Source organism: Pseudorasbora parva, chromosome 23, assembly GCF_024679245.1.
Source record: "Pseudorasbora parva isolate DD20220531a chromosome 23, ASM2467924v1, whole genome shotgun sequence".
Classification (NCBI taxonomy): Eukaryota; Metazoa; Chordata; class Actinopteri; order Cypriniformes; family Gobionidae; genus Pseudorasbora; species Pseudorasbora parva.
The window spans coordinates 200,019-227,787 of record NC_090194.1 but is presented as its reverse complement, the minus strand read 5'-3'; the positions used below and the strand labels follow the sequence as shown (position 1 = coordinate 227,787).

General features: G+C 43.5%; 2 protein-coding genes across 5 annotated transcripts; both read left to right on the top strand.

The window, feature by feature from the left end:
* Positions 1-277: 277 nt before the first annotated feature.
* Positions 278-7,505, top strand: styxl1 (serine/threonine/tyrosine interacting-like 1). The gene is made up of 8 exons (XM_067432966.1): positions 278-412; positions 544-605; positions 938-1,037; positions 1,118-1,251; positions 5,557-5,702; positions 5,777-5,874; positions 5,967-6,079; positions 6,176-7,505. Exons 1-8 carry the CDS (start codon positions 307-309, stop codon positions 6,305-6,307), a joined length of 891 nt encoding a protein of 296 aa, XP_067289067.1. The 5' UTR covers positions 278-306; the 3' UTR covers positions 6,308-7,505.
* Positions 7,506-8,256: 751 nt separating this feature from the next.
* tmem120aa (transmembrane protein 120Aa) lies at positions 8,257-26,584 on the top strand. Of its 4 annotated transcripts, none has more exons than XR_010901276.1 (12): positions 8,257-8,545; positions 9,170-9,383; positions 9,467-9,583; positions 9,794-9,853; positions 9,939-10,034; positions 10,957-11,046; positions 11,140-11,205; positions 11,382-11,435; positions 11,521-11,613; positions 25,780-25,844; positions 26,069-26,137; positions 26,219-26,584. XR_010901276.1 is itself a non-coding variant. In XM_067433662.1 (12 exons), exons 1-12 carry the CDS (start codon positions 8,509-8,511, stop codon positions 26,327-26,329), a joined length of 1,080 nt encoding a protein of 359 aa, XP_067289763.1. In that variant the 5' UTR covers positions 8,261-8,508; the 3' UTR covers positions 26,330-26,584. The 4 variants fall into 4 exon arrangements, 2 of the variants coding, with proteins under 2 accessions (XP_067289763.1, XP_067289764.1); XM_067433662.1 differs by having other exon boundaries at positions 8,261-8,545; positions 11,382-11,443; XM_067433663.1 differs by having other exon boundaries at positions 8,264-8,545; positions 9,265-9,383; positions 11,382-11,443.
* Positions 26,585-27,769: the final 1,185 nt, after the last annotated feature.

The window sequence follows — 27,769 nt, the reverse complement described above, 5'->3', positions numbered from 1 at the left end:
AGCGCAGCTGGCGTGCAGGGGGCGGGGCTTATCCTTCGATTGGTTAAGGGAGACGGAAACGGTTTGCTTCTGCGGCGGAACACTTTCAGCCAATCACCGGATGTTTCTCCGTTACCATAGCAGCAACGTACTCGCACGCGTCACATTAATATAGTCGGGCTTTAAGGAACGGTTCGAGGAGGAATACTTCAAAACCGCCAATTAAGACGAATTGCATACTTTTCTAGCCAGATATTGCTGTTGAGACACACACACACACACACACACACACACACACACGCGCGTTCTGTGCTCGAGCTGTCACCAATGGCAGGGAAAGTTCTGTGTGAGGCAACAAAACTGTACAACATCCTAAACCAGCACATTAATGGCCGAACGAGGCTCTCCGAGAGCAACTACCTGTGTCTGATCGGTACGGCCACTCATATAATATAATATAATATAATATAATATAATATAATATAATATAATATAATATAATATAATATAATATAATATGAGTTATTCTTCATATAGTGCCAGGTCTAATGCTTCTCTCTTCAGATGCACGGGCAGCGGACTCATATCACGGCAGCCACATCATCACGGCTAGGCAGGCTAAACGGGTATGAGCAGAACTGTGTGAAATATAATATATAATAAATATGTTTTTATGTTTTGTATATCCTGTACTGTTGGGATATCTGGGGCCCATTGCACAAAACTAGGATAGGGTATTAATCCGGGATATCTTGGTCAGCTTGCCATCTGTATGCAAAGTTTAGTACACTGCTGTCGTGTAAACACACTGAAGGCACACTCACACCGATAACGAAAGAGAACTCTATATTAGCGGATCAACTGAGCCAGGATCACCAAGATATCCTTATCCCTTATCCTAGTTTAGTGCAATAGGCCCTTGATCATCATTAATGTATTCTGTGTGCTAATCCCAAAGGATTCTGAGGGAAGGTTCATAATGCCCGCGGATGTTGAGGTTGAAAGTATGAAGTTTATTATTGTTTATGACAGCGCCACACAATCTCTGTCAGACTCAGGTAAGCCTCCCGTTCTACCATGCGATGGTGTTGCTTTGGTCATCCTTCGCCCTGAATGAGCTGCTGTATTTCTGCTGTAGGTCCGGCCTCAGACTGTGCCGAACGCTTAGAGAACTCCAGCCGCTTCCCCATTCAGATCCTCAGCGGAGGCTACGAGAGGTTTTCGGCTCTCTATCCGTTCCTCAGAACGCACACGATACTCTACACTATTAGGGTATGGCTTTCAAACCTAATAAACAGTGTCGGGGGTAACGCATTACAAGTAACTCGAGTTACGTAATCTGATTACTTTTCCAAGTGACTAGTAAAGTAACGCATTGCAAGTAACTCGAGTTACGTAATCTGATTACTTTTCCAGGTGACTAGTAAAGTAACACATTACAAGTAACTCGAGTTACGTAATCTGATTACTTTTCCAGGTGACTAGTAAAGTAACACATTACAAGTAACTCGAGTTACGTAATCTGATTACTTTTCCAGGTGACTAGTAAAGTAACGCATTACAAGTAACTCGAGTTACGTAATCTGATTACTTTTCCAGGTGACTAGTAAAGTAACACATTACAAGTAACTCGAGTTACGTAATCTGATTACTTTTCCAGGTGACTAGTAAAGTAACGCATTACAAGTAACTCGAGTTACGTAATCGGATTACTTTTCCAAGTGACTAGTAAAGTAACGCATTGCAAGTAACTCGAGTTACGTAATCTGATTACTTTTCCAGGTGGCTAGTAAAGTAACGCATTACAAGTAACTCGAGTTACGTAATCGGATTACTTTTCTAAGTGACTAGTAAAGTAACGCATTGCAAGTAACTCGAGTTACGTAATCTGATTACTTTTCCAGGTGACTAGTAAAGTAACGCATTACAAGTAAATCGAGTTACGTAATCGGATTACTTTTCCAAGTGACTAGTAAAGTAACGCATTACAAGTAACTTGAGTTACGTAATCGGATTACTTTTCCAAGTGACTAGTAAAGTAACGCATTACAAGTAAATCGAGTTACGTAATCGGATTACTTTTCCAAGTGACTAGTAAAGTAACGCATTACAAGTAACTCGAGTTACGTAATCGGATTACTTTTCTAAGTGACTAGTAAAGTAACGCATTACAAGTAACTCGAGTTACGTAATCTGATTACTTTTCCAGGTGACTAGTAAAGTAACGCATTACAAGTAAATCGAGTTACGTAATCGGATTACTTTTCCAAGTGACTAGTAAAGTAACGCATTACAAGTAACTCGAGTTACGTAATCGGATTACTTTTCCAGGTGACTAGTAAAGTAACGCATTACAAGTAAATCGAGTTACTTAATCTGATTACTTTTCCAGGTGACTAGTAAAGTAACGCATTACAAGTAAATCGAGTTACGTAATCTGATTACTTTTCCAGGTGACTAGTAAAGTAACGCATTACAAGTAAATCGAGTTACGTAATCTGATTACTTTTCCAAGTGACTAGTAAAGTAACGCATTACAAGTAAATCGAGTTACTTAATCTGATTACTTTTCCAAGTGACTAGTAAAGTAACGCATTACAAGTAACTCGAGTTACGTAATCGGATTACTTTTCTAAGTGACTAGTAAAGTAACGCATTACAAGTAACTCGAGTTACGTAATCGGATTACTTTTCCAAGTGACTAGTAAAGTAACGCATTACAAGTAACTCGAGTTACGTAATCGGATTACTTTTCTAAGTGACTAGTAAAGTAACGCATTACAAGTAACTCGAGTTACGTAATCGGATTACTTTTCCAGGTGACTAGTAAAGTAACGCATTGCAAGTAACTCGAGTTACGTAATCGGATTACTTTTCTAAGTGACTAGTAAAGTAACGCATTGCAAGTAACTCGAGTTACGTAATCTGATTACTTTTCTAAGTGACTAGTAAAGTAACGCATTACAAGTAACTCGAGTTACGTAATCGGATTACTTTTCCAAGTGACTAGTAAAGTAACGCATTACAAGTAACTCGAGTTACGTAATCGGATTACTTTTCTAAGTGACTAGTAAAGTAACGCATTACAAGTAACTCGAGTTACGTAATCGGATTACTTTTCCAGGTGACTAGTAAAGTAACGCATTGCAAGTAACTCGAGTTACGTAATCGGATTACTTTTCTAAGTGACTAGTAAAGTAACGCATTGCAAGTAACTCGAGTTACGTAATCGGATTACTTTTCCAAGTGACTAGTAAAGTAACGCATTGCAAGTAACTCGAGTTACGTAATCGGATTACTTTTCCAAGTGACTAGTAAAGTAACGCATTACAAGTAACTCGAGTTACGTAATCGGATTACTTTTCCAAGTGACTAGTAAAGTAACGCATTACAAGTAACTCCAGTTACGTAATCTGATTACTTTTCCAGGTGACTAGTAAAGTAACGCATTACAAGTAAATCGAGTTACGTAATCTGATTACTTTTCCAGGTGACTAGTAAAGTAACGCATTACAAGTAAATCGAGTTACGTAATCGGATTACTTTTCCAAGTGACTAGTAAAGTAACGCATTGCAAGTAACTCGAGTTACGTAATCGGATTACTTTTCCAAGTGACTAGTAAAGTAACGCATTACAAGTAACTCGAGTTACGTAATCGGATTACTTTTCCAAGTGACTAGTAAAGTAACGCATTACAAGTAACTCCAGTTACGTAATCGGATTACTTTTCCAAGTGACTAGTAAAGTAACGCATTACAAGTAACTCGAGTTACGTAATCGGATTACTTTTCCAAGTGACTAGTAAAGTAACGCATTGCAAGTAACTCAAGTTACGTAATCGGATTACTTTTCCAAGTAACTAGTAAAGTAACGCATTACAAGTAACTCGAGTTACGTAATCTGATTACTTTTCCAAGTGACTAGTAAAGTAACGCATTACAAGTAACTCGAGTTACGTAATCGGATTACTTTTCCAAGTGACTAGTAAAGTAACGCATTGCAAGTAATTTGAGTTACGTAATCGGATTACTTTTCCAAGTGACTAGTAAAGTAACGCATTGCAAGTAACTCGAGTTACGTAATCGGATTACTTTTCCAAGTGACTAGTAAAGTAACGCATTACAAGTAACTCGAGTTACGTAATCGGATTACTTTTCCAAGTGACTAGTAAAGTAACGCATTACAAGTAACTCGAGTTACGTAATCGGATTACTTTTCCAAGTGACTAGTAAAGTAACGCATTACAAGTAACTCGAGTTACGTAATCGGATTACTTTTCCAAGTGACTAGTAAAGTAACGCATTACAAGTAACTCGAGTTACGTAATCTGATTACTTTTCCAGGTGGCTAGTAAAGTAACGCATTACAAGTAACTCGAGTTACGTAATCGGATTACTTTTCTAAGTGACTAGTAAAGTAACGCATTGCAAGTAACTCGAGTTACGTAATCGGATTACTTTTCCAAGTGACTAGTAAAGTAACGCATTGCAAGTAACTCGAGTTACGTAATCTGATTACTTTTTCAAGTGACTAGTAAAGTAACGCATTACAAGTAACTCGAGTTACGTAATCGGATTACTTTTCCAAGTGACTAGTAAAGTAACGCATTGCAAGTAACTCGAGTTACGTAATCTGATTACTTTTTCAAGTGACTAGTAAAGTAACACATTACAAGTAACTCGAGTTACGTAATCGGATTACTTTTCTAAGTGACTAGTAAAGTAACGCATTGCAAGTAACTCGAGTTACGTAATCGGATTACTTTTCCAAGTGACTAGTAAAGTAACGCATTGCAAGTAACTCGAGTTACGTAATCTGATTACTTTTTCAAGTGACTAGTAAAGTAACGCATTGCAGGTAACTCGAGTTACGTAATTGGATTACTTTTCCAAGTAACTAGTAAAGTAACACATTACATTTAAATAAACTTGTAAATAAAATGTACAGCAACATATTGCAGTTACTTTTTCACATTTATTTGACTGACGGCTCTCAATAAGTCTTTTTGACTGACTGCAAATATATTACTTTAGTTCTAGACTAAATGTGAACATTTATTCATCGCACTTGCAGGATAAAGAGTCAAATGCAAAACTCCAATAATTAAATGTTAAATAAAACTAATATTTTATGCAGTTTATCTACCTTCATCGACCAATGACTTGCTGCTACCCTTCCATAATTCAGTTAAATCATGAGCAAAAAAACAAAAAAAACCTTTTCTTCCATTATCCAGAACGGCCGCACAGCTGAGCAGTTTGTTTGAGCGGCGCCCTCTACTGCGCCTGAGGCTTATTATTCAATTTTTGGTATGAAGAGGTCTTTAGATTTAAAACAAAGATTCTCAGTTAGAGAAGTAACTCAATTAGTTAGTTTTTAAGGGAGTAACGCTCTATTGTAACTCGGCTAATATATAAAGTGTTTTACTGTCTGTAATCATGTTTTTTTCTCATACATATGTTACCACTATTCTAATTATTTTCTATGTAAAGCACTTTGCATTGCCTTTGGGTATGAAATGTGCTATTCAAATAAGCTTGCCTTGCCCTGAATGATCCGAACACTCGTGCCCACAGGAACTGGAGAGCTTGAATCCCTATCCTGTGGAAATCTTGGCAGGTCAGCTTTACATGGGCGATTATAAACAGGCCACGAACCCTGAGATCCTCCGAGATCTGAAGCTGAGCGCTCTGGTCAATGTCTCTGATGAATGCAGTCTCATGTGAGCCAACACACCTCTCATGTTCATGCATATATAAGAGCATTTAAACATGATTACTGCCTGCTGAACTCTAGGTTTAAAAAGGCGAAGTGCTCTGTCCTACACATCCGGACCGCAGATTCAGCCCAGGCAGATTTCACCGCTTCGTTTGAGAGACTGTGTGTTTTCATCGGTGAGTCCTGGGAGATTTCTTTGCCTCGAGGCTGGACAAAAACTGAAGTATCTGTGAGCATTCGAGGTGATTGTGTGTGTGTGTGTGTTCAGGTTCTCATCTCAACATGGCCTCTCCGGTGTTGATATTCTCCAGTCTGGGCTTGAGCCGCTGCTGTGCTGTAGCTGTGGCTTATCTAATGCATCACCTCAAATACACACTTCAGGTCACGCTTCACCATTAGCATTCAGGCGATTAGCAGAGGATAACCAAAGCTAATGATCTCTTTAATGTTTGTCATCTGTGATTTCTGGATATTTAGGAGGCCTGGACTCATGTTCAGCAGTGCAAACCCAACATGAGGCCTAATCCAGGGTTAGTGGTGCAGCTTTCCCAATGGGAGCTTCAGACGGTCGGCAAGAGACTGACGGATATCTCAGAACACGACTACTGACCCGATCCAACAGAACCAGGCCATCTCTGCTCACTCACAGTCACCGTTCACTTACATATTAATAAGCAATAAATAAAGTTCTTCCCATGCAGATTATTTGTATAGACAGTAGCAGAATGTACAACACAGTGTTGAGATATCATATAGTGCACAGTGCCTAAACCATCTGAGTGAATATGTGCGTTTTCTTCATTTTTACGACACGTTCTGTACTGAGATCTGCCATTCCTCTGTTAGTGTGTGTGTGTGTGTGTGGATCTCATCGTTACTGACAGACTTCAGAATATCCTCTTGTGTTCAGCAGAAGAAGCTCAAGAGAGGGAGTGGTTGATGACACAGTCTTCATGTTAGGGTGAACTAGCCCTTTAACAACTGGACTTTTCTTGTTAAACTGTCAAAATCGTTTTACCAAAAACGATACAGCATAATCCCCCCTCCACCAAACTTTACACTTGGCACAATGGAGTCGGCCCACCCTTTGCAGCTCCAGCTCTTCTGGGAAGGCTTTCCTCAAGGTTTAGGAGTGTGTTTATGGGGATTTTTGCCCATTCTTCTAGAAGCTCATTTGTGAGGTCAGGCACTGATGTTGGACGAGAAGGCCTGGCTCTCAGTCTCCGCTCTAATTCATCCCAAAGCTGTTCTATCGGGTTGAGCTCAGGACTCTGTGCAGGCCAGTCCAGTTCCTCCACACCAAACTCCTCATCCATGTCTTTATGGAGCGACGCTTTGTGCACTGGAGCGCAGTCATGCTGGGACAGGAAGGGGCCGTCCACAAACTGATCCCACAAAGTCAGGAGCGTGAAATTGTCCAAAATGTCTTGGTGAAGCATTAAGAGTTCCTTTCACTGGAACTAAGGGGCTAAACCCCTGAAAAACAGAGTCAAGAGTGTGTGTGTGGGCTCTCTGCAAGCACTGACTGCATTCGCAACGAAATGAATGCGTACAATATCCAATTCCTAAATCGTACACAATTTTAGCATGATTAAAAACACATACTGAGTGACTGAAACAATTGTTTTAATCATAAACATACACATGGCAGTTTGAAAATAGTTGTTTCCTTTAATTTATTTTCAAGATCTGAGGTGAATTATCCACATCTGCTTTCAGTGCGGCTATATGTCTATAAAGGTCACGTAAAATCATATTCAAACTCACTTTAAAATCATTTTTACATTAAATGAAGCACATCATCTGTTCAAATGAATGAAGCATCAGCCACAATGCTGCAGATATAAAAACAGTAAAATAAATATATATATTTTTTCTCACATGTGGCGTTTGGTTAGGACACGGTGAAGACTTAATATATTTTGGTATTGCATTGCTTTTAAGTATGTTGTTAAGTTTTAGTGAATTTTGTCCACGTTTTGTCAAGATAATGTTATTATTTGGGAATGTAGTTGTATGGCCAGAAAAAAAAGGTTTTTGTGAAACGCGCCACTGAGGAACACACACACACACACACACACACACACACACACACACACACACACACACACACGGGTTTGTTTCACTATATTGGTGAAGACATTAGATAGACTTCCATTGATTTTATATCAGGTTAATGATATTTTCTATCCCCTATTCCTAAACCTCCCCATCACAGAAACATCTGCAGATCAACAGATTTAAATAAAAACATGTTTTGGCCGATTTATAAGCCTTAGTGAGGACCAGTCCAATGTCCTCATTAGTGAGTTGTTTTCATATTTTACTATATAAATGAGGACATTTGTGCCCTCGTATTGCCAAACAAGGAACACACACACACACTAGGATTATAATTTTAATAACGATTTTTCTAAATGTACTGATAATTCATCATTGCTATAACTTCATAAGAGGTTATCTAGAGTTCAAACAGCTGACCGGCTTCCGTCCACCGTCAGTGGTCAGTCAGTGGGCTGACGTCAGCACCGCGTCAATGGCGGTTTGGTCTTGTTTTGACAGCGCTCATTGGCCAGTTTACAGAGAGGGGCGTTTCAGTGGCCGCCAAGCCTGTCTCTGATTGGCTACGCGAGTTGTGGAGACTCGCTCACATGACAGACGTCAGTCAAGAAGACTCGAGACAGCAGAGCCGCTGATAAACGGCGGAACAGCCCGTTATTCCGTTCACTCCGACACGCACACACACACACACACACACACACTCCGGAAATGTTATTTAACCCGACGGGTTTGACCGAGTGTTTACAGGAATGGGAGGATCTGGAGAAAGACTATCAACAGGTTCAGGTGAGAATAACACACACACACACATTGTGTTGGTGTGTGTGTGTGCGTGTATCAAGCATTTAAACAACCTTTTTGACAATTGGCTCCTCAAAAATATCAAAATGTCTGTTCATAGTGTAATATGTGTATTGTCATTGTTACATGTACTTAACGGTAAATTATGCATCTAATTCTACAATCAGTGCATGTAGTTGCTAAATGTTACTCAGAACTTACATGTATAATAACACTGCAACCATGACACCTTAAAATACAGTATAACCTAAACATTGGTTATTTTAAGGCATCATTTTCACAGTATTAATTTAAGTTCTGGGTAATATTAATAAACTAAGGGTTGGCTAATGTAATGAAGCACATTTACTGTTATAAGTACAGTACGCACCTGTGACAGCAGCTTTGCAACTTTTCTCCAAGTATTTAAATGAGTTTAAGTTAGTCGTCTGCTAGTGTGTCAGATGGAGCGTCACTGACTGGCTTAAACCATGATGGCATAATGTGCATTTATACAACTATAATACAATAATGCGGCGACATAAAGAAGGACATTTACTTTTGATACGCAAGTACTTCTGAAAACAAATACTTCTGTACTTTTACTCCAGTAAAAATCAGTTTTTACAGCTTTCACTTGTAACGGAGTAATATTAGACCAGCAGTGCTGTTACTCTTACTCGAGTAATGAAGTCGTGTTCTTGTCCACCGCTGGATGTCTGCAGGAGACGCACCGGCTTTACAAACAGAAGCTGGAGGAGGTTTCCAGATTACAGGACAGCTGCTCGTCTTCCATCGCTCGGCAGAGGAAGAAGCTGAAGGATCTCTCCCAATCCCTGATGGAGTCAGTCAGTCAATCAGATCAGCTTCAGTTCAGCATAAACATTACTGACCTGTACCAAATATCCAACCCTTCTCCTTTCATAGATGCAGAGGGACAGCGAATCCAGAAGATGCCGATAAAATAGACGAGATCCAAGATTCGATCAAAGAAAGACCGAGTGTCTTTTTTGAGATGGAGGCCTTCCTGCCAAAGAAAAACGAGTAATGCAAATGAGAGATCTCTGTTGTGTTTAAATTAAACATTTACTATTCAAAGCAGGCCATAGTGCTCAGTGTCCAATGGTGACACTCTTACACCTGTAGACGGAAGGTGTGCCAAGCGTTTATAATCTTCAGTGTGTTTTGGTAGGGGTGTGTGTTCAGTCATTCTGCTACACCTGATGCTAACTCTTCCCCCTGTTCTGGTTCCAGGTTGTACCTCAGTCTTGTGCTCGGAAATGTAAACGTTACACTCCTTAACAAGCAGGCCAAGTAAGTTCTCTGAGCAGAATCCCATTCAGTGAGCTGATGTTGCTGAGATGTGGTGAGATTTGTTCTTGTCTTGTTTATGGTGCAGGTTTGCCTATAAAGACGAGTATGAGAAGTTCAAACTCTGCCTGACGGTGCTGCTCTTGTTGTTCTCGTTCACCTGCCGGTTTCTGGTCAGTTACAGGTACATGTTTGAACTGGTAGTGGTGTAAGCTTTAATATCATGTTTCACTAAGTCTTTTTTTAATCACGGATTATACACTATAGCCAAAAGTGTTGTGACACCTGCCTTTACATTCACATGAGCTTTAATGCCATCCCATTCTTAATCCGTAGGGTTTAATATGGAGCGTGGACCGCGATCGGTGCCACCTGTGCAATAAGTCCATTCCTGACATTCTCACTTCTAAATATTCCACACTCCGCTGTTAGTGAGATTATAACAAAGGGGAAGCTCGGCCCCTTAGTTCCAGTGAAAGGAACTCTTAATGCTTCACCAAGACATTTGGACAATTTCACGCTCCCAGCTTTGTGGGATCCGTTTAGTGTCGGCCCCTTTTGGTGTTTCTGTGTTTATGGGGATTGTTGCCCATTCTTCTAGAAGCTCATTTGTGAGGTCAGGCACTGATGTTGGACGAGAAGGCCTGGCTCTCAGTCTCCGCTCTAATTCATCCCAAAGCTGTTCTATCGGGTTGAGCTCAGGACTCTGTGCAGGCCAGTCCAGTTCCTCCACACCAAACTCCTCATCCATGTCTTTATGGAGCGACGCTTTGTGCACTGGAGCGCAGTCATGCTGGGGCAGGAAGGGGCCGTCCACAAACTGATCCCACAAAGTCAGGAGCATGAAATTGTCCAAAATGTCTTGGTGAAGCATTAAGAGTTCCTTTCACTGGAACTAAGAGGCCAACCCCTGAAAAACAACCCCACCCCATAACCCCATGCATTGCTCTTGGTGGTGTAAGGCTTGGATGAGCTGCTCGGCCATGGAAACCCATTCCATGAAGCTCAATACTCAATACTTCTGGCTATATAGTGTTTGTTACGCTACATGTCTCACTAATACATGTAAAATAATCAGTTTGTTTTGTCCTCTTGTGTCCTGATAGGGTTGTAGATGCACTCTTCAACTTCCTGCTGGTGTGGTATTATTGCACATTGACAATAAGAGAGAGCATCCTCATTAATAACGGCTCAAAGTGAGAATACTCATTTGATTATGTGTATTATTTATGTCCTGCCATATAATAACTCCGTCCTGCAGGCTATACTGTAAAGCTCCTGTGTTTCAGGATCAAGGGCTGGTGGGTTTTCCAACACTATGTCTCCACATTTCTCTCCGGAGTAATGCTGACCTGGTATGAATAATATTCACTCGGCCTTATACACTCTTTAACTCTGAAATATTGTATTAGATTAATCACATCAATGTACTTCGAGGAAATACTTAAAAATTAATGTTTTAAAAGTGTGCTTAGTAGACATTGAGGGCCAAAAGAACAAACTGTGAGTCTCTTTTCTCGTGTCACCTCAGGCCTGATGGAGATCTGTACCAGATGTTCAGAAACCAGTTCCTGTCCTACTCCATGTACATCAGTAAGATCAGTCGTGTTACAGCTTTAGGAAGTAATAATGATTATTGTGGTCTGATGTAATGGTGTGTTGTTCTTCAGATTTTGTCCAGTTTCTGCAGTACTATTACCAGAGCGGCTGCTTGTACAGACTGCGAGCTCTCGGAGAGAGACACAACATGGACCTGACCGTCGGTGCGTGGCTTTCCTCTTTATATCTCAGATGTTCTCATTAACTCGCGTCTCCTCCGCTCCTCCTCTTTATATCTCAGATGTTCTCATTAACTCGCGTCTCCTCCGCTCCTCCTCTTTATATCGCAGATGTTCTCATTAACTCGCGTCTCCTCCGCTCCTCCTCTTTATATCGCAGATGTTCTCATTAACTCGCGTCTCCTCCGCTCCTCCTCTTTATATCTCAGATGTTCTCATTAACTCGTGTCTCCTCCGCTCCTCCTCTTTATATCTCAGATGTTCTCATTAACTCGCGTCTCCTCTGCTCCTCCTCTTTATATCTCAGATGTTCTCATTAACTCGCGTCTCCTCCGCTCCTCCTCTTTATATCTCAGATGTTCTCATTAACTCGCGTCTCCTCCGCTCCTCCTCTTTATATCGCAGATGTTCTCATTAACTCGCGTCTCCTCTGCTCCTCCTCTTTATATCGCAGATGTTCTCATTAACTCGCGTCTCCTCCGCTCCTCCTCTTTATATCTCAGATGTTCTCATTAACTCGCGTCTCCTCCGCTCCTCCTCTTTATATCGCAGATGTTCTCATTAACTCGCGTCTCCTCCGCTCCTCCTCTTTATATCGCAGATGTTCTCATTAACTCGCGTCTCCTCCGCTCCTCCTCTTTATATCGCAGATGTTCTCATTAACTCGCGTCTCCTCCGCTCCTCCTCTTTATATCGCAGATGTTCTCATTAACTCGCGTCTCCTCCGCTCCTCCCCTTTATATCTCAGATGTTCTCATTAACTCGCGTCTCCTCCGCTCCTCCTCTTTATATCTCAGATGTTCTCATTAACTCGCGTCTCCTCCGCTCCTCCTCTTTATATCTCAGATGTTCTCATTAACTCGCGTCTCCTCCGCTCCTCCTCTTTATATCTCAGATGTTCTCATTAACTCGCGTCTCCTCCGCTCCTCCTCTTTATATCTCAGATGTTCTCATTAACTCGCGTCTCCTCCGCTCCTCCTCTTTATATCGCAGATGTTCTCATTAACTCGCGTCTCCTCCGCTCCTCCTCTTTATATCGCGGATGTTCTCATTAACTCGCGTCTCCTCCGCTCCTCCTCTTTATATCTCGGATGTTCTCATTAACTCGCGTCTCCTCCGCTCCTCCTCTTTATATCGCGGATGTTCTCATTAACTCGCGTCTCCTCCGCTCCTCCTCTTTATATCTCGGATGTTCTCATTAACTCGCGTCTCCTCCGCTCCTCCTCTTTATATCGCAGATGGTCTCATTAACTCGCGTCTCCTCCGCTCCTCCTCTTTATATCGCAGATGTTCTCATTAACTCGCGTCTCCTCTGCTCCTCCCCTTTATATCTCAAATGTTCTCATTAACTCGTGTCTCCTCCGCTCCTCCTCTTTATATCTCAGATGTTCTCATTAACTCGCGTCTCCTCCGCTCCTCCTCTTTATATCTCAGATGTTCTCATTAACTGGCGTCTCCTCCGCTCCTCCTCTTTATATCTCAGATGTTCTCATTAACTCGCGTCTCCTCCGCTCCTCCTCTTTATATCGCAGATGGTCTCATTAACTCGCGTCTCCTCCGCTCCTCCTCTTTATATCGCAGATGTTCTCATTAACTCGCGTCTCCTCTGCTCCTCCCCTTTATATCTCAAATGTTCTCATTAACTCGTGTCTCCTCCGCTCCTCCTCTTTATATCTCAGATGTTCTCATTAACTCGCGTCTCCTCCGCTCCTCCTCTTTATATCTCAGATGTTCTCATTAACTCGCGTCTCCTCCGCTCCTCCTCTTTATATCGCAGATGTTCTCATTAACTCGCGTCTCCTCCGCTCCTCCTCTTTATATCTCAGATGTTCTCATTAACTCGCGTCTCCTCTGCTCCTCCTCTTTATATCGCAGATGTTCTCATTAACTCGCGTCTCCTCCGCTCCTCCTCTTTATATCGCAGATGTTCTCATTAACTCGCGTCTCCTCCGCTCCTCCCCTTTATATCTCAGATGTTCTCATTAACTCGCGTCTCCTCCGCTCCTCCTCTTTATATCTCAGATGTTCTCATTAACTCGCGTCTCCTCCGCTCCTCCTCTTTATATCTCAGATGTTCTCATTAACTCGCGTCTCCTCCGCTCCTCCTCTTTATATCTCAGATGTTCTCATTAACTCGCGTCTCCTCCGCTCCTCCTCTTTATATCGCAGATGTTCTCATTAACTCGCGTCTCCTCCGCTCCTCCTCTTTATATCGCGGATGTTCTCATTAACTCGCGTCTCCTCCGCTCCTCCTCTTTATATCTCGGATGTTCTCATTAACTCGCGTCTCCTCCGCTCCTCCTCTTTATATCGCGGATGTTCTCATTAACTCGCGTCTCCTCCGCTCCTCCTCTTTATATCTCGGATGTTCTCATTAACTCGCGTCTCCTCCGCTCCTCCTCTTTATATCGCAGATGGTCTCATTAACTCGCGTCTCCTCCGCTCCTCCTCTTTATATCGCAGATGTTCTCATTAACTCGCGTCTCCTCTGCTCCTCCCCTTTATATCTCAAATGTTCTCATTAACTCGTGTCTCCTCCGCTCCTCCTCTTTATATCTCAGATGTTCTCATTAACTCGCGTCTCCTCCGCTCCTCCTCTTTATATCTCAGATGTTCTCATTAACTGGCGTCTCCTCCGCTCCTCCTCTTTATATCTCAGATGTTCTCATTAACTCGCGTCTCCTCCGCTCCTCCTCTTTATATCTCAGATGTTCTCATTAACTCGCGTCTCCTCCGCTCCTCCTCTTTATATCTCAGATGTTCTCATTAACTCGCGTCTCCTCCGCTCCTCCTCTTTATATCTCAGATGTTCTCATTAACTCGCGTCTCCTCCGCTCCTCCTCTTTATATCTCAGATGTTCTCATTAACTCGTCTCCTCCGCTCCTCCTCTTTATATCTCAGATGTTCTCATTAACTCGCGTCTCCTCCGCTCCTCCTCTTTATATCGCAGATGTTCTCATTAACTCGCGTCTCCTCCGCTCCTCCTCTTTATATCTCAGATGTTCTCATTAACTCGTGTCTCCTCCGCTCCTCCTCTTTATATCTCAGATGTTCTCATTAACTCGCGTCTCCTCCGCTCCTCCTCTTTATATCTCAGATGTTCTCATTAACTCGCGTCTCCTCCGCTCCTCCTCTTTATATCTCAGATGTTCTCATTAACTCGCGTCTCCTCCGCTCCTCCTCTTTATATCTCAGATGTTCTCATTAACTCGTGTCTCCTCCGCTGCTCCTCTTTATATCTCAGATGTTCTCATTAACTCGCGTCTCCTCCGCTCCTCCTCTTTATATCTCAGATGTTCTCATTAACTCGCGTCTCCTCCGCTCATTAACTCGTGTCTCCTCCGCTCCTCCTCTCTATATGTCAGATGTTCTCATTAACTCGTGTCTCCTCCGCTGCTCCTCTTTATATCTCAGATGTTCTCATTAACTCGCGTCTCCTCCGCTCCTCCTCTTTATATCTCAGATGTTCTCATTAACTCGCGTCTCCTCCGCTCATTAACTCGTGTCTCCTCCGCTCCTCCTCTTTATATGTCAGATGTTCTCATTAACTCGTGTCTCCTCCGCTGCTCCTCTTTATATCTCAGATGTTCTCATTAACTCGCGTCTCCTCCGCTCATTAACTCGTGTCTCCTCCGCTCCTCCTCTTTATATGTCAGATGTTCTCATTAACTCGCGTCTCCTCCGCTCCTCCTCTTTATATCTCAGATGTTCTCATTAACTCGTGTCTCCTCCGCTCCTCCTCTTTATATCTCAGATGTTCTCATTAACTCGCGTCTCCTCCGCTCCTCCTCTTTATATCTCAGATGTTCTCATTAACTGGCGTCTCCTCCGCTCCTCCTCTTTATATCTCAGATGTTCTCATTAACTCGCGTCTCCTCCGCTCCTCCTCTTTATATCGCAGATGGTCTCATTAACTCGCGTCTCCTCCGCTCCTCCTCTTTATATCGCAGATGTTCTCATTAACTCGCGTCTCCTCTGCTCCTCCCCTTTATATCTCAAATGTTCTCATTAACTCGTGTCTCCTCCGCTCCTCCTCTTTATATCTCAGATGTTCTCATTAACTCGCGTCTCCTCCGCTCCTCCTCTTTATATCTCAGATGTTCTCATTAACTCGCGTCTCCTCCGCTCCTCCTCTTTATATCGCAGATGTTCTCATTAACTCGCGTCTCCTCCGCTCCTCCTCTTTATATCTCAGATGTTCTCATTAACTCGCGTCTCCTCTGCTCCTCCTCTTTATATCGCAGATGTTCTCATTAACTCGCGTCTCCTCCGCTCCTCCTCTTTATATCGCAGATGTTCTCATTAACTCGCGTCTCCTCCGCTCCTCCCCTTTATATCTCAGATGTTCTCATTAACTCGCGTCTCCTCCGCTCCTCCTCTTTATATCTCAGATGTTCTCATTAACTCGCGTCTCCTCCGCTCCTCCTCTTTATATCTCAGATGTTCTCATTAACTCGCGTCTCCTCCGCTCCTCCTCTTTATATCTCAGATGTTCTCATTAACTCGCGTCTCCTCCGCTCCTCCTCTTTATATCGCAGATGTTCTCATTAACTCGCGTCTCCTCCGCTCCTCCTCTTTATATCGCGGATGTTCTCATTAACTCGCGTCTCCTCCGCTCCTCCTCTTTATATCTCGGATGTTCTCATTAACTCGCGTCTCCTCCGCTCCTCCTCTTTATATCGCGGATGTTCTCATTAACTCGCGTCTCCTCCGCTCCTCCTCTTTATATCTCGGATGTTCTCATTAACTCGCGTCTCCTCCGCTCCTCCTCTTTATATCGCAGATGGTCTCATTAACTCGCGTCTCCTCCGCTCCTCCTCTTTATATCGCAGATGTTCTCATTAACTCGCGTCTCCTCTGCTCCTCCCCTTTATATCTCAAATGTTCTCATTAACTCGTGTCTCCTCCGCTCCTCCTCTTTATATCTCAGATGTTCTCATTAACTCGCGTCTCCTCCGCTCCTCCTCTTTATATCTCAGATGTTCTCATTAACTGGCGTCTCCTCCGCTCCTCCTCTTTATATCTCAGATGTTCTCATTAACTCGCGTCTCCTCCGCTCCTCCTCTTTATATCTCAGATGTTCTCATTAACTCGCGTCTCCTCCGCTCCTCCTCTTTATATCTCAGATGTTCTCATTAACTCGCGTCTCCTCCGCTCCTCCTCTTTATATCTCAGATGTTCTCATTAACTCGCGTCTCCTCCGCTCCTCCTCTTTATATCTCAGATGTTCTCATTAACTCGTCTCCTCCGCTCCTCCTCTTTATATCTCAGATGTTCTCATTAACTCGCGTCTCCTCCGCTCCTCCTCTTTATATCGCAGATGTTCTCATTAACTCGCGTCTCCTCCGCTCCTCCTCTTTATATCTCAGATGTTCTCATTAACTCGTGTCTCCTCCGCTCCTCCTCTTTATATCTCAGATGTTCTCATTAACTCGCGTCTCCTCCGCTCCTCCTCTTTATATCTCAGATGTTCTCATTAACTCGCGTCTCCTCCGCTCCTCCTCTTTATATCTCAGATGTTCTCATTAACTCGCGTCTCCTCCGCTCCTCCTCTTTATATCTCAGATGTTCTCATTAACTCGTGTCTCCTCCGCTGCTCCTCTTTATATCTCAGATGTTCTCATTAACTCGCGTCTCCTCCGCTCCTCCTCTTTATATCTCAGATGTTCTCATTAACTCGCGTCTCCTCCGCTCATTAACTCGTGTCTCCTCCGCTCCTCCTCTCTATATGTCAGATGTTCTCATTAACTCGTGTCTCCTCCGCTGCTCCTCTTTATATCTCAGATGTTCTCATTAACTCGCGTCTCCTCCGCTCCTCCTCTTTATATCTCAGATGTTCTCATTAACTCGCGTCTCCTCCGCTCATTAACTCGTGTCTCCTCCGCTCCTCCTCTTTATATGTCAGATGTTCTCATTAACTCGTGTCTCCTCCGCTGCTCCTCTTTATATCTCAGATGTTCTCATTAACTCGCGTCTCCTCCGCTCATTAACTCGTGTCTCCTCCGCTCCTCCTCTTTATATGTCAGATGTTCTCATTAACTCGCGTCTCCTCCGCTCCTCCTCTTTATATCTCAGATGTTCTCATTAACTCGTGTCTCCTCCGCTCCTCCTCTTTATATCTCAGATGTTCTCATTAACTCGCGTCTCCTCCGCTCCTCCTCTTTATATCTCAGATGTTCTCATTAACTCGTGTCTCCTCCGCTCCTCCTCTTTATATCTCAGATGTTCTCATTAACTCGCGTCTCCTCCGCTCCTCCTCTTTATATCTCAGATGTTCTCATTAACTCGTGTCTCCTCCGCTGCTCCTCTTTATATCTCAGATGTTCTCATTAACTCGCGTCTCCTCCGCTCCTCCTCTTTATATCTCAGATGTTCTCATTAACTCGCGTCTCCTCCGCTCCTCCTCTTTATATCTCAGATGTTCTCATTAACTCGCGTCTCCTCCGCTCCTCCTCTTTATATCTCAGATGTTCTCATTAACTCGTGTCTCCTCTGCTCCTCCTCTTTATATCTCAGATGTTCTCATTAACTCGCGTCTCCTCCGCTCCTCCTCTTTATATCTCAGATGTTCTCATTAACTCGCGTCTCCTCTGCTCCTCCTCTTTATATCTCAGATGTTCTCATTAACTCGTGTCTCCTCTGCTCCTCCTCTTTATATCTCAGATGTTCTCATTAACTCGCGTCTCCTCCGCTCCTCCTCTTTATATCTCAGATGTTCTCATTAACTCGTGTCTCCTCCGCTCCTCCTCTTTATATGGCAGATGTTCTCATTAACTTGCGTCTCCTCCGCTCCTCCTCTTTATATCTCAGATGTTCTCATTAACTCGCGTCTCCTCCGCTCCTCCTCTTTATATCTCAGATGTTCTCATTAACTCGCGTCTCCTCCGCTCCTCCTCTTTATATCTCAGATGTTCTCATTAACTCGCGTCTCCTCCGCTCCTCCTCTTTATATCTCAGATGTTCTCATTAACTCGCGTCTCCTCCGCTCCTCCTCTTTATATCGCAGATGTTCTCATTAACTCGTGTCTCCTCCGCTCCTCCTCTTTATATCGCAGATGTTCTCATTAACTCGCGTCTCCTCCGCTCCTCCTCTTTATATCGCAGATGTTCTCATTAACTCGCGTCTCCTCCGCTCCTCCTCTTTATATCGCAGATGTTCTCATTAACTCGCGTCTCCTCCGCTCCTCCTCTTTATATCGCAGATGTTCTCATTAACTCGCGTCTCCTCCGCTCATTAACTCGTGTCTCCTCCGCTCCTCCTCTTTATATCGCAGATGTTCTCATTAACTCGCGTCTCCTCCGCTCCTCCTCTTTATATCGCAGATGTTCTCATTAACTCGCGTCTCCTCCGCTCATTAACTCGCGTCTCCTCCGCTCCTCCTCCTTATAACTCAGATGTTCTCATTAACTCGCGTCTCCTCCGCTCCTCCTCTTTATATCTCAGATGTTCTCATTAACTCGCGTCTCCTCCGCTCCTCTTTATATCTCAGATGTTCTCATTAACTCGTGTCTCCTCCGCTCCTCCTCTTTATATCGCAGATGTTCTCATTAACTCGCGTCTCCTCCGCTCCTCCTCTTTATATCGCAGATGTTCTCATTAACTCGCGTCTCCTCCGCTCCTCCTCTTTATATCGCAGATGTTCTCATTAACTCGCGTCTCCTCCGCTCATTAACTCGCGTCTCCTCCGCTCCTCCTCTTTATATCTCAGATGTTCTCATTAACTCGCGTCTCCTCCGCTCCTCCTCTTTATATCTCAGATGTTCTCATTAACTCGCGTCTCCTCCGCTCCTCCTCTTTATATCTCAGATGTTCTCATTAACTCGCGTCTCCTCCGCTCCTCCTCTTTATATCTCAGATGTTCTCATTAACTCGCGTCTCCTCCGCTCCTCCTCTTTATATCTCAGATGTTCTCATTAACTCGCGTCTCCTCCGCTCCTCCTCTTTATATCTCAGATGTTCTCATTAACTCGCGTCTCCTCCGCTCCTCCTCTTTATATCTCAGATGTTCTCATTAACTCGCGTCTCCTCCGCTCCTCCTCTTTATATCTCAGATGTTCTCATTAACTCGTGTCTCCTCCGCTCCTCCTCTTTATATCTCAGATGTTCTCATTAACTCGCGTCTCCTCCGCTCCTCCTCTTTATATCTCAGATGTTCTCATTAACTCGCGTCTCCTCCGCTCCTCCTCTTTATATCTCAGATGTTCTCATTAACTCGCGTCTCCTCCGCTCCTCCTCTTTATATCGCAGATGTTCTCATTAACTCGCGTCTCCTCCGCTCATTAACTCGCGTCTCCTCCGCTCCTCCTCTTTATATCTCAGATGTTCTCATTAACTCGCGTCTCCTCCGCTCCTCCTCTTTATATCTCAGATGTTCTCATTAACTCGCGTCTCCTCCGCTCCTCCTCTTTATATCTCAGATGTTCTCATTAACTCGCGTCTCCTCCGCTCCTCCTCTTTATATCTCAGATGTTCTCATTAACTCGCGTCTCCTCCGCTCCTCCTCTTTATATCTCAGATGTTCTCATTAACTCGCGTCTCCTCCGCTCCTCCTCTTTATATCTCAGATGTTCTCATTAACTCGCGTCTCCTCCGCTCCTCCTCTTTATATCTCAGATGTTCTCATTAACTCGCGTCTCCTCCGCTCCTCCTCTTTATATCTCAGATGTTCTCATTAACTCGCGTCTCCTCCGCTCCTCCTCTTTATATCTCAGATGTTCTCATTAACTCGTGTCTCCTCCGCTCCTCCTCTTTATATCTCAGATGTTCTCATTAACTCGCGTCTCCTCCGCTCCTCCTCTTTATATCTCAGATGTTCTCATTAACTCGCGTCTCCTCCGCTCCTCCTCTTTATATCTCAGATGTTCTCATTAACTCGCGTCTCCTCCGCTCCTCCTCTTTATATCGCAGATGTTCTCATTAACTCGCGTCTCCTCCGCTCATTAACTCGCGTCTCCTCCGCTCCTCCTCTTTATATCTCAGATGTTCTCATTAACTCGCGTCTCCTCCGCTCCTCCTCTTTATATCTCAGATGTTCTCATTAACTCGCGTCTCCTCCGCTCCTCCTCTTTATATCTCAGATGTTCTCATTAACTCGCGTCTCCTCCGCTCCTCCTCTTTATATCTCAGATGTTCTCATTAACTCGCGTCTCCTCTGCTCCTCCTCTTTATATCTCAGATGTTCTCATTAACTCGTGTCTCCTCTGCTCCTCCTCTTTATATCTCAGATGTTCTCATTAACTCGCGTCTCCTCCGCTCCTCCTCTTTATATCTCAGATGTTCTCATTAACTCGCGTCTCCTCCGCTCCTCCTCTTTATATCGCAGATGTTCTCATTAACTCGCGTCTCCTCCGCTCCTCCTCTTTATATCTCAGATGTTCTCATTAACTCGCGTCTCCTCCGCTCCTCCTCTTTATATCTCAGATGTTCTCATTAACTCGTGTCTCCTCCGCTCCTCCTCTTTATATCTCAGATGTTCTCATTAACTCGCGTCTCCTCCGCTCCTCCTCTTTATATCTCAGATGTTCTCATTAACTCGCGTCTCCTCCGCTCCTCCTCTTTATATCTCAGATGTTCTCATTAACTCGCGTCTCCTCCGCTCCTCCTCTTTATATCGCAGATGTTCTCATTAACTCGCGTCTCCTCCGCTCCTCCTCTTTATATCTCAGATGTTCTCATTAACTCGCGTCTCCTCCGCTCCTCCTCTTTATATCGCAGATGTTCTCATTAACTCGCGTCTCCTCCGCTCCTCCTCTTTATATCGCAGATGTTCTCATTAACTCGCGTCTCCTCCGCTCCTCCTCTTTATATCGCAGATGTTCTCATTAACTCGTGTCTCCTCCGCTCCTCCCCTTTATATCTCAGATGTTCTCATTAACTCGCGTCTCCTCCGCTCCTCCCCTTTATATCTCAGATGTTCTCATTAACTCGCGTCTCCTCCGCTCCTCCTCTTTATATCTCAGATGTTCTCATTAACTCGCGTCTCCTCCGCTCCTCCTCTTTATATCTCAGATGTTCTCATTAACTCGCGTCTCCTCCGCTCCTCCTCTTTATATCGCAGATGTTCTCATTAACTCGCGTCTCCTCCGCTCCTCCTCTTTATATCGCAGATGTTCTCATTAACTCGCGTCTCCTCCGCTCATTAACTCGCGTCTCCTCCGCTCCTCCTCTTTATATCTCAGATGTTCTCATTAACTCGCGTCTCCTCCGCTCCTCCTCTTTATATCTCAGATGTTCTCATTAACTCGCGTCTCCTCCGCTCCTCCTCTTTATATCTCAGATGTTCTCATTAACTCGCGTCTCCTCCGCTCCTCCTCTTTATATCTCAGATGTTCTCATTAACTCGCGTCTCCTCCGCTCCTCCTCTTTATATCTCAGATGTTCTCATTAACTCGCGTCTCCTCCGCTCCTCCTCTTTATATCTCAGATGTTCTCATTAACTCGCGTCTCCTCCGCTCCTCCTCTTTATATCTCAGATGTTCTCATTAACTCGCGTCTCCTCCGCTCCTCCTCTTTATATCTCAGATGTTCTCATTAACTCGTGTCTCCTCCGCTCCTCCTCTTTATATCTCAGATGTTCTCATTAACTCGCGTCTCCTCCGCTCCTCCTCTTTATATCTCAGATGTTCTCATTAACTCGCGTCTCCTCCGCTCCTCCTCTTTATATCTCAGATGTTCTCATTAACTCGCGTCTCCTCCGCTCCTCCTCTTTATATCGCAGATGTTCTCATTAACTCGCGTCTCCTCCGCTCATTAACTCGCGTCTCCTCCGCTCCTCCTCTTTATATCTCAGATGTTCTCATTAACTCGCGTCTCCTCCGCTCCTCCTCTTTATATCTCAGATGTTCTCATTAACTCGCGTCTCCTCCGCTCCTCCTCTTTATATCTCAGATGTTCTCATTAACTCGCGTCTCCTCCGCTCCTCCTCTTTATATCTCAGATGTTCTCATTAACTCGCGTCTCCTCTGCTCCTCCTCTTTATATCTCAGATGTTCTCATTAACTCGTGTCTCCTCTGCTCCTCCTCTTTATATCGCAGATGTTCTCATTAACTCGCGTCTCCTCCGCTCCTCCTCTTTATATCTCAGATGTTCTCATTAACTCGCGTCTCCTCCGCTCCTCCTCTTTATATCGCAGATGTTCTCATTAACTCGCGTCTCCTCCGCTCCTCCTCTTTATATCGCAGATGTTCTCATTAACTCGCGTCTCCTCCGCTCCTCCTCTTTATATCGCAGATGTTCTCATTAACTCGCGTCTCCTCCGCTCCTCCCCTTTATATCTCAGATGTTCTCATTAACTCGCGTCTCCTCCGCTCCTCCCCTTTATATCTCAGATGTTCTCATTAACTCGCGTCTCCTCCGCTCCTCCTCTTTATATCTCAGATGTTCTCATTAACTCGCGTCTCCTCCGCTCCTCCTCTTTATATCTCAGATTTTCTCATTAACTCGTGTCTCCTCCGCTCCTCCTCTTTATATCTCAGATGTTCTCATTAACTCGCGTCTCCTCCGCTCCTCCTCTTTATATCGCAGATGTTCTCATTAACTCGCGTCTCCTCCGCTCCTCCTCTTTATATCTCAGATGTTCTCATTAACTCGCGTCTCCTCCGCTCCTCCTCTTTATATCGCAGATGTTCTCATTAACTCGCGTCTCCTCCGCTCCTCCTCTTTATATCTCAGATGTTCTCATTAACTCGCGTCTCCTCCGCTCCTCCCCTTTATATCTCAGATGTTCTCATTAACTCGCGTCTCCTCCGCTCCTCCTCTTTATATCGCAGATGTTCTCATTAACTCACGTCTCCTCCGCTCCTCCTCTTTATATCTCAGATGTTCTCATTAACTCACGTCTCCTCCGCTCCTCCTCTTTATATCTCAGATGTTCTCATTAACTCGCGTCTCCTCCGCTCCTCCTCTTTATATCTCAGATGTTCTCATTAACTCGCGTCTCCTCCGCTCCTCCTCTTTATATCTCAGATGTTCTCATTAACTCGCGTCTCCTCCGCTCCTCCCCTTTATATCTCAGATGTTCTCATTAACTCGCGTCTCCTCCGCTCCTCCTCTTTATATCGCAGATGTTCTCATTAACTCACGTCTCCTCCGCTCCTCCTCTTTATATCTCAGATGTTCTCATTAACTCACGTCTCCTCTGCTCCTCCTCTTTATATATCAGATGTTCTCATTAACTCGTGTCTCCTCTGCTCCTCCTCTTTATATCTCAGATGTTCTCATTAACTCGCGTCTCCTCCGCTCCTCCTCTTTATATCTCAGATGTTCTCATTAACTCGTGTCTCCTCCGCTCCTCCTCTTTATATCTCAGATGTTCTCATTAACTCGCGTCTCCTCCGCTCCTCCTCTTTATATCTCAGATGTTCTCATTAACTCGTGTCTCCTCTGCTCCTCCTCTTTATATCTCAGATGTTCTCATTAACTCGCGTCTCCTCCGCTCCTCCTCTTTATATCTCAGATGTTCTCATTAACTCGCGTCTCCTCCGCTCCTCCTCTTTATATCTCAGATGTTCTCATTAACTCGTGTCTCCTCCGCTCCTCCTCTTTATATATCAGATGTTCTCATTAACTCGTGTCTCCTCTGCTCCTCCTCTTTATATCTCAGATGTTCTCATTAACTCGCGTCTCCTCCGCTCCTCTTTGAGCCGAAACTTTCCCTTGAGCCGCTGATATATAAAAGGTCATGGTAATATAAATATCCTGTAAGTTTTAGAGCTGAAAACTTCCTTATTAGTCAAAGAAAAGCTTTTATAGACACCAGGCCCAGAAAACGAGGCTCTCAAATCAATGACGTATTAGAAGTATGTAGCCCGCCCACCTGCTTCTGTAGCCCCGCCCATCGTCTTGTGCAGCTAAACCAGCAATAAACATGCCGGAGATAGTAAGATAATTATTTGTAAGCAAGTCTCAGGTCGAGCTGAATTTGCAGACATATTGAGATTAAAACTCTTCTGTATCGGATCCGACAGGAATGGTGCCGCACACGTATGTGAGCAGAATGTGTTTTATATGTGATTGTACTGCATTGTTACAGATCGTATTGATTATGTGTATGGGTTTAACAGAACATACTTTAGCACGCTGACACAGGCTGGAGAATCCTTTATTTGTTGCTTCATTGCGATTCGGGATCAGAATCATTTAATGTTATGGGTCAGGATTCGCGTAGCCCAATGTCCCGGAGCTGTGTGTTTTCCAGACGGGCTACCGAAACATGAGCCCGTCGGCACGCGGAGAATCTCAAATAGTGAAATAACATTCAATTCTTGATCTCCGTTGTTCACTGTCTTGACTTGATATTTGAAGAGCGTGCCCACGTGTGGACTGCATTTATATAGCGCTTTTATCCAAAGCGCTTTACATTTTTGCCTCACATTCACCCATTCATACACCGACGGCGATGTCAGCCATGTAAGGCGCCATCCAGCTCGTCGGGAGCAGCTGCGGTTAGGTGTCTTGCTCATGGACACTTCGACACTTGGTCAGGAGGAACCGGGGATTGAACCACCAACCTTTCGGTTTGTAGACAACCTACATGAACCACTGAGCCACTGCCGCCCCGTGTGTGTGTGTGTGTGTGTGTGTGTGTGTGTGTGTGTGTGTGTGTGTGTGTGTGTGTGTGTGTGTGTGTGTGTGTGTGTGTGTGTGTGTGTGTGTGTGTGTGTGTGTGTGTGTGTGTGTGTGTGTGTGTGTGTGTGTGTGTGTGTGTGTGTGTGTGTGTGTGTGTGTGTGTGTGTGTGTGTGTGTGTGTGTGTGTGTGTGTGTGTGTGTGCGGTTCGCGCTTATATTCACCAATTGGGTGGGTGAAGTAATAAAAAAATATATCAATCGTGGGTGGATGAGAGAGAAATCATTGTGTTTGTTTGATAAAGATGTTTAACGAGCCCTGTGAGGGAATCATTCCTGCGCCGCTTTCAAAACAATCCTGACAGGAGCTGAAGCTCATTAAATATGCAAATATTATCCAATCCTAGCCGTGGGCGTCCAGAGGCTCAAAACCAGTGCAGAAAATAGCCCATTACTGATCAGTTATGATGTTCCTGAATGTAAAAAGCACACGAACGTCATTAGCTGACCTCAGACAACAGTATAAAGCAATAAAGCAGCAGTTCATGACCGCTTTAACTCGTTTATCATGTGCTTTGTGCTCAGAGGGCTTTCAGTCCTGGATGTGGCGAGGTCTGACTTTTCTCCTGCCGTTCCTTTTCTTGGGTCATGTAAGTTTTATTGTTTGTTCATCTTGGGGTTTTGCAATCAGTGCACTCATCATGTGCTAACATCACTTCCTGTCTTAAGGCCATCACTGTGGTGAAGACTGGGGCATTAAGACATTTAAAGCTTTTGAGTAGTTTGATTATTGCTGACATAATATTGCCATATTCGGAAAAGCTGCGCTGTGACTGTTATTATGCTGTGGGTCTAACTCATCGTCTCCATGCAGTTCTTCCAGCTTTATAATGGGATTGCACTCTTCGGGATGAGCCGGCTGCCAGAATGGAAGGAGTGGCAGGTCAGTTTCATCATCATGTGCATATCATTCATCATTATCAATACCTGATATATATCTGAAATATTGTGTTTGTCTTCTCAGGTCCTCATGTGCGGCTCTACTTTCCTAGTTCTGTTCATGGGAAACTTCTTCACGACTCTGGGAGTGGTTTACCACAAATACATGGACCAGGACAAAGCCAAAGCTTTATAAACCACGCACGGGCCCTTTATCAAGCAGCTCGTGTTTTATATGTCGTGTGTATGAGATTGTGTTTACTAATGTACAATATGTTTATGACACTTGTTTAAATGCATCGCTTCTGTTCTGATGGTTTTTGTAAAGCACAAGGAATGAAATGTCTTTCCCTGAAACATAAAATATAAATATTTATTATTGTTTTTAAATTTTATTAACTAGAATGTTATGATGTTTTTTACACAATATGTCAATGAACGAATATCAGAATCTCGTAAGTGTGTGTTTTCTACATTTTCTACAAGTCTCTGGCCCATATTTACAGTTAATCAAAGTACGTGTGAGTGTCTGTGTGAGACTGTGTGTGAGTGTCTGTGTGAGACTATGAGAGTGTGTGTGTGTGTGTGTACGTACTTGTTAGTATTAAATTGTCCCCACAATGTAATTTTAAGGGGATAGATAATACGTACAGTATAAACCCATTATGCCTATGGAATGTTTAGTAGTTTTCCTTCTGCTGGGGCAGAGCCGGCCCTAGACCTTTGGGGGCCCTAAGCAAAATTTGGTTGGAGGCCCTTGACCGTTTTAAGTAAGGCCTAAAGAAAAGCAATGACTACCTTATAACTATACTGTACATGTATCTACTATGTTACTTTAAATTTTTGTAGTCTATTAAATTATGTTTTAATTATTCTATATAGCCTACTGTATGATAATTATCTTTTTTTTACGCTGCTGGGCCTGAGTACGCATTTCGTTCTTATGTGGTAACATGTACAGAACGTCAATAAAAGACCTTGAGTTCTTGAGTTGAGTTCCATGTTTGATGTCTAACAGGAAAATGATGATACCACTGAGCTGAATGGCAGCGCAGTGCAATGAACACACACGGATGAACTTGCTGAATAAAAAGACTGATAAAGTGATTTTCACTGACCATCAAAGAAACATTTTTAATTGACACCAGAGTTTAAAAGGCAAAAACAGCACACAATAACAAAGTTTGCTGGACAAGAAATTGGTCAAGAAATTATTGCGATAAATGATAAGATTTTTCGTTCATTTTCATCTAAAATAATGATAATGGCATAATAATGCAGGTACACCTTTTTTAAAGATCAATAAACTTTTATCTCTAAAGACTCTGATACGGAAAACATTTTAAATATCCACAATGAATTAACAAAACAACCAAAAAACAAGAAAAGCAATGGACTCTCAGTCTGTTAACAAAAAATACACTTGAATAAATACCAAAAGCAATAAATAAAATTGATGAAAACTGCTTTAGGTACACATTAGGGGTGGCACGGTTCACAAAAGCCACGGTTCGGTTCGTATCACGGCTTTAGGGTCACGGTTTTTAAGTTCTGTACGGTTGTTGTTGTTGTTGTTGTTTTTGCTTTTACTTGTTAAGACTCCAGAAATTTACTTCAGCATAATATGATATATAGC

Bases quoted from the DNA above. Each gene is read 5' to 3' on its own strand.
- styxl1 (XM_067432966.1), top strand. From the start codon at position 307: ATGGCAGGGAAAGTTCTGTGTGAGGCAACAAAACTGTACAACATCCTA. The intron at 606-937 runs GTATGAGCAGAA...CTAATCCCAAAG, and splicing joins CGGCTAGGCAGGCTAAACGG to GATTCTGAGGGAAGGTTCAT. The intron at 1,038-1,117 runs GTAAGCCTCCCG...TTTCTGCTGTAG, and splicing joins ACAATCTCTGTCAGACTCAG to GTCCGGCCTCAGACTGTGCC.
- tmem120aa (XM_067433662.1), top strand. From the start codon at position 8,509: ATGGGAGGATCTGGAGAAAGACTATCAACAGGTTCAG. The intron at 11,614-25,779 runs GTGCGTGGCTTT...CTTTGTGCTCAG, and splicing joins CAACATGGACCTGACCGTCG to AGGGCTTTCAGTCCTGGATG. The intron at 25,845-26,068 runs GTAAGTTTTATT...GTCTCCATGCAG, and splicing joins CGTTCCTTTTCTTGGGTCAT to TTCTTCCAGCTTTATAATGG.